The 10408-nt window shown below is 28.3% G+C and overlaps 1 protein-coding gene across 1 annotated transcript; it reads left to right on the top strand.

Moving 5' to 3' along the window:
* Positions 1-4467: 4467 nt before the first annotated feature.
* LOC102601864 (eukaryotic translation initiation factor 5-like) lies at positions 4468-7317 on the top strand. The gene is made up of 2 exons (XM_006357735.2): positions 4468-4598; positions 5498-7317. The coding sequence occupies exon 2, from the start codon at positions 5804-5806 to the stop codon at positions 7148-7150; it is 1347 nt and encodes a 448-aa protein (XP_006357797.1). The 5' UTR covers positions 4468-4598; positions 5498-5803; the 3' UTR covers positions 7151-7317.
* Positions 7318-10408: the final 3091 nt, after the last annotated feature.

Raw genomic sequence — 10408 nt, 5'->3', positions numbered from 1 at the left:
TTTAAATAATTAAGTTGTTAATTATTGTAATGTATAGTATTACTTATATTATTTTTAAATATATTTAAATATTATATGTTAGGTTTTTTATCCTAATTTATATGGCATTGATAGAATTTAAAGTGTCAAATAATTGTTAATTATTGTAATAGATAATATGGAGTATTTAAGTCATTTATAGTATAGTATAATTAATATATAATATGTAGTATTTAAGTGGAAGGTGGTGGGGCCCACTTATGTATTTTAGAAATATATTGGATATTAGTAGTGATTTTTAGTATAGTAATTAATATATAATATGTAGTATTTAAGTGGAAGGTGGTGGGGCCCACTTATGTATTTTAGAAATATATTGGATATTAGTAGTGATTTTTAGTATAGTAATTAATATATAATATGTAGTATTTAAGTGTTATATTATGGAATTTGAGAAGTTATTGAAATTTTTATATGATTTTAAAAATATTTTAAATTGTTAGCTATTGTGATTTGTAGTACTTTTTTTAACATAATTTTGAAAATAATATTTATTACTCTGTTTGTTGTAATTTATGTGGCACACGCAGAATTTCAAATATTAACCATTTTTTATATGTCTCTTTAATATATTAAGTTGTTAATTATTGTATTTTATAGTACATTTTGAACCTAATTTTTTAATAATATATGTTATTTGCCATGTCCCAATTTATGTGGCATTAATTGATAGATTTGTTGGAGTCGAGAGATTTATTTTGTTAATTATTGTAATTTATAATTTGTTTTTCGTCAATTTCGTCGACTATTTTTTTTATTAATTATTGTAATTTATTGTTTCTTTTTCGTCAATTTCAAACAATATATGTTTATCATATAATCCATTTTATGTGGTACCAATAGAATTTAGAGAGTCAATTAAATTTTTTATATAAGTTTTAAATAATTAAGCTGTTAATTATTGTAATGTAGAGTATTACTTAAAGTATTTTTAAATATATTTAAATATTATATGTTAGGTTTTTTATCCTAATTTATATGGCATTGATAGAATTTAAAGTGTCAAATAATTGTTAATTATTGTAATAGATAATATGGAGTATTTAAGTCATTTATAGTATAGTAATTAATATATAATATGTAGTATTTAAGTGTTATATTATGGAATTTGAGAAGTTATTGAAATTTTTATATGATTTTAAAAATATTTTAAATTCATAACTATATATTTCAATGTACAAGATTTTGATAAAATAAATTCTTTAAAGTTAAATTATAATGTTTTTGAAATTTAAATTATTAAAACATATATAATGATTTTATAGGAAAAAATAATATCATATAAAATTAAATGAAAAGGATAATAAATTCAACTTTTACCATGATAAGGTTGAAGAATATTATTTAAGTGGAAGGAGGTGGGGCCCACTTATATGTACAAGTACTTTAATGCAATGGAAGGACCAACATTGTACAAGTACTTTAATGCAATGTTGGTCCTTTCCAACTCTCACTTCTAAATAAGAGAATAAGAAGTTTAATAAATAATATTTTCCTGTACAAATAAACGCCCGCCATGGTCGTATATATTTAACAATTAAACCTAGTACAAAGTAGTCATATTCTTTTTTAATGTTAAGCAGCCCCAACTTGTCACATAAACTCGTCTTTCTTTCCCTTTTATATACCAAAAAAGAAAATTACACATATTCAAGTAACTTAATTTATATATATATATATATCTTAATTTAATTTATACGCGTAACAAAAATATTGACACATATTGACCCCAAAATTATCTTTTATACACCAAAATGCACATATTCAATATTTTTATTTGATATATCTTAATTTATTTTTTATACCTAGCTAAAATACAAAACGTGTAAAATATAAGTGTAGTACGCGATTCGTAAAGATAAAATAATGAATATATACACATACCGGACAACATAAAACTCAACAATGGAATTTAATTTGGTGTTTAAGTACGATATAAAATTGAAATTTTTGAACCAAAACAAAATTTGTTTAGGTGCGCCCCGGCGAGAATAAAATATAGGGAATTTGAAGTTAACACTCATATTTTACTCTTACAAGTTATAATTTCATGATTTACTAAGTCAATATTAGAGTTAATATATGTTGTAATTAAATATACATGCATCAACCATGCTGACTTTTGAAACTGTATGGATAGTACCAAAAGTATAAATGAAGTTTTATTCAACAATCATGCATGTCGTATTATCTGTTTAAATTAACCATGATTATTATTTGATTATATTTCTTAAAGTAGTTGTTAGATATCTTCTTAATCACGGAGTAAGAGATGATTAGGAATTAATGCCTATCCAGATATCTTCTTTATTACCGGATATGAGATGATTAGGGGCGACAAAATTAGTTCATATAAACTTAATAAATCTTTCAACTCGTTTAAATTATTAGATGGATTAATGACTCATTTATTTACTAACTCAATTCTTTTGTTATTCTACCAACTGAATCCATTATAAGATTAAATTGATTTGTATTTAAAACATATAGTCAAAACTGATTAATTCATAATTTTTCTTTTTTATTTTTCAGTAATGAGAAACAAATGCCTACTTTTAGGAGAGTATCGCAATATTTGTCACAAAATATGGGAGGACCAAGCTAAGTTTGGGGATCAACAATTGTCGTCTGTCGATATTGGAACCACGTTTTTCTTCGGCTCAAATAAATTGTACATAAAGTTACGGTATTTTTTTCGTTCAATTTGTTTTGTTCTATTTTTCTTTTTAGTCTGTTTTTTTTTAAATGTTTTTTTTCCTTTTTTGAAAAATATTCCACATAACAAGTTTAAGACTAATAGATAAAAAAGTTCATTTTGATATATTTGACATATATTTAATTTAATACTACAAAAATTTTAAATCTTCTTATATTACATTTCAAATTAAAATAAAATAAATAAATAAAAACGAAAAGAACAATGGAAGGACATAAAGGAGGAGGAGTTGGATTTAAACGAACCAAAAGTTGTAATAACGTCAAAGTCGTCAAATACTGAATTATATACTTTGGACTTTGAGACTTCAAGTGGGCCGACCAGGTCTTGGGCCCTCAATTACACGAAAAACTATTTTTAGAAACAAAATTCATCAAAGTTTAAAATTTGAATTGTTTAATCATTATAGACCTTATAAGATAGGTGTTGATAAGATAGAATTGTGTCAAAATTTTAGATATACAAAAAAAAAAGTCATATAAATTTTGAAACCACGATTGTGATAGTCTTCCATGGATTCGTCTCCTCTCCATTTCTCTTCTCTCCATTTTCCCCAAATTCTAGCTTGGACTGGAGACACATGTCATAGTTTTAAATTAATGTTTGAGATTTAATTGATTAAAACAAAGTCTTAACCATAGTTATTTAATTCCATATATTTGCTTCTTAAATATTTTTGCAATCCATTATATTTTCCAGAAATATATTTTAAAAATTTATTTACTGCCTTGCATACATATTTAAAACTTTTACTAAATTATAATACAATTAAATGTTTTTAATATTCTAATAGAGTATTAAGAGCTACAATGTCTATAGAGCAATATGGACTCCATTTAGGGAAAAAGAAAGAATTTAAAGTTGAGTGACAAAATTTATTTTACTCTTAAAATTAAAAAAAAGTCAGGTCACAATTTTTAATTTTTTTATTTGGCAAATATTATTTAAGAAATGAAAAACGTTAGGAAAAAAAAGTAAAATATCAGCAAAAAGTTACTCATATAATTAAGAAAAGAAATTCTTTTAAATTATATTTAGGAAAAATATAATGTAAATCTAGAATTGTTGGATTGCAAAAATATTTAAGAAGCAAATATATGAAAGTAAATAACTACGATTAGGACTTTGCTTTAATTAATTATATCTCAATCATTAATTTTAAACTATGACATGAGTCTTCAATCCAAGCTAGAATTTGGAGAAAATGGAGAGGAGCCAGATCCGTCTTTCACATGCTTTTGTTTGAAATGTCATCATTATTGTTTGAGAGAATAATACAGCTTTTATGATTATTTCAAATATCCCCATTACAAATAATTAAATTCTATTAGGGATTTCATAATTTTTAGTTTGAAGGTTAAATACTATGTTCATAACAATAAAGTACCTTGATTTAATACAACTTTTTACTTTGAATATGAATATGAATTTTGTGCAGCTCTAAAAAAAAGAGCTCAGAATTCTAGAATAATAATATAAATAAAAATGTCGTAAATACAAAAATCTTTTGTTGATTGTGTTAGTATTATGTAATTTTTGACTAGGAAAAACATGAAACTGTCCAGGGAGACTTTCTTGTGACACGTGGCTGAATTATTAGGTCTTCACGTAACCATCATGAACGGTCAAGATTAAAAAACGTGGATTTTTTTTTAGAGGTTAGATATAGAAAATTAGAAACAAAAAAGGAAAAATAATTAAATTTGAAATTTCTTCTAGAGTAGTCTTCTCTCCAATTCCTTCAATCAAACCCTATATATTAAGAAATAGATACGCCGCCCCATTTATTCACCTTTATATATTTTAACCCTAAATCTTCCTTCACCAATTCCTCATTCAATCGGTAAGATTTCTATTTACTGCTATTTTTTCTCTACTTTTGATCAATCGGAACTGTTGATTCAATGCCGCTTTCCTGTTTGTAATTTATGATTTATCAATGTGTTTATACTTGTCTAGTTTTGGTATAATGTCAATGGCGGAGTAAATTGTACCAAATTTATATGTATAACCATTATCGATGGTTTTGTTCCGTCTCTCTCTGATTTATATGAGCTAGTTATGAGTATCTAGCAATTGATAGGTATCTTTATTTTTGATGATTGATGCATGATTTGTGAAATTTTAGATGGTCGGAGCATGGAACCCTAATTTATTAAGCTATTGCAATTAGTAGGCTATATGTTTTGAAGAACTCTGATCAATTCTATATTAAAGACTAGGCCATTAGTGAGCAACATATCTCTTGAGTCCATTTTTTTACAATACTAATAGGTTTCTCTTTTAGCAAGTGTTACAGTAGTTTGCTATTCAGACCTTTTGAGATTTTTAATTTTAGAACAAGTGGACTGTAGTATACAATTCAGAAGCTCAGATACACAATGAGTAAATTGCCCAACTAATGATATGCTTTACCGGGTAAATATGCCCAAGTAATAAGAACAGTACCTGTAGAGTTCTATTTATTCATATACATAATTTTTCTGGGACATATGGTTTTCCTTAAATTTAAAGCTACTTGCTTTAGCTATACAACTGAAACTATTGGGTTAAAAATCTCCTTTCTATCTATGGTGGAAGCTAAATCTGCAACCTGTTATTATTTATCATTTTTCCCTTTATATATTTTCACATTGATTATATTTAGTAACAGGTTTTTTTTTTTTTTTACCACTTACTCTTTTATTGAGAAGGTAACAGGAGCTGACTTTTTATCTTTTGATGTGGTTTTTCTTTATGAAGGTTGTGGGCATCTTATCTGCGTGGGTTTCAAGTTTTAGTTTCTCAAGTTGAAGCTTCTTTTATGTCCGAACAAGCCACCATCTGTTTGGGATACGTTGGATTGCTTGGAGAATATTGTCCAACGTCAAGAAAAAAGTGTAGTCATATTTCTGATAGGGTTGACTGTATGCATCTTGACTTATTTCAGGAAGGACACATAGAGCTTAGTAGTTGCACCCAGACACAGCCTTCTCTCAACAAATTTTGGGCCGAAGGATCATCTGGAAACCCCTAACACTTTATTTAGGAAATTTCACTGAATCAAATATGGCTTTGCAGAATATTGGAGCCGGCAACAGTGATGATGCCTTCTACAGGTATAAGATGCCCAGGATGATTACCAAGATAGAGGGGCGTGGGAATGGCATCAAGACAAACGTGGTCAACATGGTTGACATTGCCAAAGCTCTAGCAAGGCCAGCATCTTATACCACAAAGCATTTTGGGTGTGAGCTTGGAGCTCAGTCGAAGTTTGATGAAAAAACTGGGACTTCCCTTGTCAATGGTTCTCATGATACTGCCAAGCTTGCTGGTCTTCTTGAGATTTTCATCAAGAAATATGTTCAGTGCTATGGGTGTGGAAACCCTGAAACTGAAATCCTTATCACTAAAACTCAGATGATCCAACTGAAGTGTGCTGCATGTGGTTTTATTTCTGATGTAGACATGAGAGACAAACTGACAACCTTTATTCTTAAAAACCCACCTGAGTCTAAGAAGGGAGCCAAAGACAAGAAAGCAATGAGAAGAGCTGAAAAGGAGCGTCTAAAGGAAGGTGAAGCTGCTGATGAAGAGCTGAAGAAGCTGAAGACAAAGAAAAAGGTTTCTTCCAAGGAAGCCAGTGCAAAACCTACCTTGAAAAAGAAAGCCAGTGGCTCTGACGAGGATCATGCATCCCCACCCAAAAGGCATGTGAATGTCAAGGAAGAGGAGGAAGAAGAAGATGATGATGTTCAATGGCAAACTGATACATCAATGGCAGCTGCGCAACAGCGCATACAGGAACAGTTGAGTGCTGTGACAGCTGAAATGGTTATGCTCTCCACAAATGAGACAGAGAAGAAGCCCAAGGCAGCTACTACTCAAGCTCGCCAAAGTTCCAAGGTTGTTTCTGCACCCTCTGAGGATGATCCTAAAGCTGAGAATGGAGCGCAAACATTTGAGACTCTTGTTGAGGAGGTGAAGGTACATCTAAAGAAGGGAGTTACAGCCAGCCAATTTCGATCTTTCTTGGGTTCACTCCCAGGATCCCCTCAGGACATAGTTACTGCTGTCTACGAGGCACTCTTGGATGGTGTGGAGAAAGCATTCACCAAGGAGCTTATTAAGAAGAAAGGTTATCTTCTTGCTGCTGTTGGTCAAGAGGATGGGTCACAGCTACGTTTGCTCAGAGCACTGGAAGAATTCTGTGGGAAATCTAACCCGGCAGCTGTGAAGGAAGTAGCACTTGTTTTGAAAGCTTTGTATGATGCTGATGTGTTGGAGGAGGAATTTATAGTGCAGTGGTATGAAGAGGGTGTTGCTGGGGTTAAAAAGGACTCTAAAATTTGGAAGAATGTCAAACCTTTCATTGACTGGCTGCAGAGTGCTGAGTCCGAGTCCGAGGAGGACTGAGATCACAACTGTCGTTCCTTATTTAGATTGTTCGGAATTCATGTTTTCCTTTATTTTTGGGTCTGTACTTTTATATTTCTTGCTATTTCTGTCGTGTGTTGTGTGTCTGTCTTCTTTTTGATGTTTTAAGGCGAATAAAAATTCTTTGGGAAGTCTTGAGCTATTTATTCTTGTTGTGGGTGAATTATTTTGGAGTTTAAATGCATATTCAGTCTGAATAAACAGTAGGCATCAAAGAAATTTATTCAGACTGAATATGCATTTAAACAAAATATTATTGTGGTGAAAGTGCTGACGCTATTGACTATTGTGGTGAAAGTTGTTATTGATCTGAATATAGTAACTTTCTTGAATTATTTGGAGTTTAAATGCCTATTCAGTCTGTGAATAAATAAGCATTTAAACTCCAAATAATTCAGATCAATAGCAACTTTCTTGAATAAACAAAATATTATTGTGGTGAAAGTGCTGACGTTATTGTAATGCTAGCTCATTTTCTTCATCTGATGAGACAATCTGTGGGTGATGAGTATCCCCAAAACAAACATAAAGGGAAGAGATCGAAAATAACACTATTAAATCGTGGTTTCAAAATGCAACCGTAGATAGGCATCAAATAAATTTTGAAATCGCGATTATTATAATCTTTGACGTACTTTGTTCAAAATGTCATCATTATTATTTGAGAATAATATAATTTTTATATTTCAAATATTTTTTTTCGAATATTCCCATTACAAATAATTAGATTCCCCGCTCCATCTGGATATTATATTACAACTATTTGGGGGTTCAATAATTTTTTGTGTGATGGTTAAGCATGTTCATAACAATAAACTACCTTCATTTAATACTATTTTTAATTATATGCCAATTCTAATATGCAGGTTAAAATTAAATTATTAAACTTTTACTTAGTAGCAAACTGACTTCCAAGCTAATTTTGGGAATCTATATATAATAATAATGTTGAATGAGAAAACAGTGACGTGACACTCTCTATGAGATTCAATCTTACTTATCTTTTTTTGTTTTTTTTTGCCATTTTTCTAATTTTAAAATACAAAAAAATCATCTAAATATTAAGGATAGTGATATTTGAATCTTTCTTCATCAATAGTCATATTTAATTTATTTTATCATGGATGCTATTATTCTCTTATCCTATAATATTGCTTAATTTCTGCTTTTACTACTTTCTTCCCCAAACCTCACCATTAATGATATTTATATTATTTCCTTAAATCACTTTTTTTCTCTTTCTTTATTCTTTTTTTAAAATAAAATAAAATAATTCAATTCAAGATATAATATATAAAAGGTATTTTTTAAAATATTTTTGTACGATTTTCCCTTAAATCTCATTATTAATGATGTTTTAACATTTCCTTAATAAATCACTACTTTAGTATTTTTCCTTTCTTTGTTCTTTTTTACTTATTTATTCAATTCAAGAAATTTATATATCTATATAATATAAGGTAGTTTTGTTATCTTCTTTATTTGTATTTTTCCTTTTCTATATATATATATATATATATATTATTTATTTATTTTTTTATTTTTAAACTCTCTATTTTTACCAACCGTCCGATCAAATGATCGGACGGCCCATATATATATATATATTATTTATTTATTTTGTGATTTTTTTTACTTTCTTTTCTAATTTTAAAAGACTTAGTTTCATTTAAAATATTTACAAAACATTAAACATAGTCAATTAATAATATAGCCGAATTTGCTGAAACGCCTCTATTATGTACCTATAAAGATACATTGATTTGAAGAAACGAAATAATAAAGCTTATTAACTTTAGAAATTAGTAACTGTAATCATAAGTTGAAGTTTATGGGCACATTAATTTTTAAAATATTATTTTTTCTCTTCAACTTCATATCAATTACCAATAATACCTATAAATTATCATATTGAAAACTTTTGTTTCTTCATCTTGTCTCTTCTTCGAATCTAAATTTTACAAATCAAAATCTTGATAATCATTTATGTTGTCGATTTGATAATGGTAGATTTTGAGTTTTTGCGTTCGTCATCCGAGTATCTTCACAAGTTTACTAATCAACAAAAAAAAATATCACTTGTTGAATTTTGTTACATGCAAGGCATCAACTTTTTAAAAAGTCTTCATGTTCATTAATGTGCCTATAAAGACACATTAATTTGAAGAAACGAAATAATAAAACTTATTAACTTTAGAAATTAGTAACGGTAATCATAAGTTAAAGTTTATGGGCACATTAATTTTTTAAATATTATTTTGTCTCTTCAACTTCATATCAGTTACCAATAATACCTATAAATTATCATATTGAAAACTTTTGTTTCTTCATCTTTTCTCTTCTTCGTATTTAAATTTTACTAACCAAATATCTTGATAATCATTTATGTTGTCGATTTGATAATGGGTAGATTTTGAGTTCTTGCGTTCGTTATCTGAGTATCTTCACGAGTTCACTAATCAACAAAAAAATATATCACTTGCTGGATTTTGTTACATGCAAGGAATCAACTTTTTAAAAAGTCTTCATGTTCATTATTGTTTATTCTGCCTTTTTTATTCTCCTTGGTTTTTATTATTTTTTTGCCATTATTTTATGTAAGCAGATTTTTCTATGAATATGGTTATTAAGATGTGCTATCAAAAAACATTGAATATGGATGTTCTTGTTGTATTGAAATTGATTAATTCTATTATTTTCATTCTTTTTGCATATGAATGATTGGTTTTAGTGTTTAAAAGTTGTTTGGTTAAATTCAAACTCCCGTGTTTTATGTTTGGGTCAAGATTTATTCCTCAATAAAAGAGTATGAACTGAATGAAAATAATTTAAGCAAGGATAAACTTATTTTATTACTATTATAATAGGATAATTTACTATACTGAAATTCTCGAATTTTATTTTTAACAAACAGTCTTAGATGAATTCAATATTTTACTTAATCAATATGTTTTATTTCCTCCGGCTATTATATATATTTAAGTGGAAGTTTGTCTTGTATTTATTTCGTACGAGTTCGCCAATAAATTTAGTCCAAAATAATGCAAAAAGGTTAGTACATATTTTCCTTCTAATAATGTTTTGTTAGTAAGTTAAAATCATATAATAAGGTGTAGTTGAACTTTCTTTCACAAGACAATGAGATAAAACCCAAAATATCTAAGTACGAACAGGGTACAACTTACTAAAAACAATGTTTTGTTTTAATAGAGCAAATATCTCAATAAATCGAAATAA

This window comes from Solanum tuberosum, unplaced genomic scaffold (genome assembly GCF_000226075.1).
Source record: "Solanum tuberosum cultivar DM 1-3 516 R44 unplaced genomic scaffold, SolTub_3.0 scf00244, whole genome shotgun sequence".
In the NCBI taxonomy this organism is placed as follows: domain Eukaryota; kingdom Viridiplantae; phylum Streptophyta; class Magnoliopsida; order Solanales; family Solanaceae; genus Solanum; species Solanum tuberosum.
The sequence above is the reverse complement of the archived record's forward strand: the minus strand, read 5'-3'. Positions and strand labels throughout refer to the sequence as shown.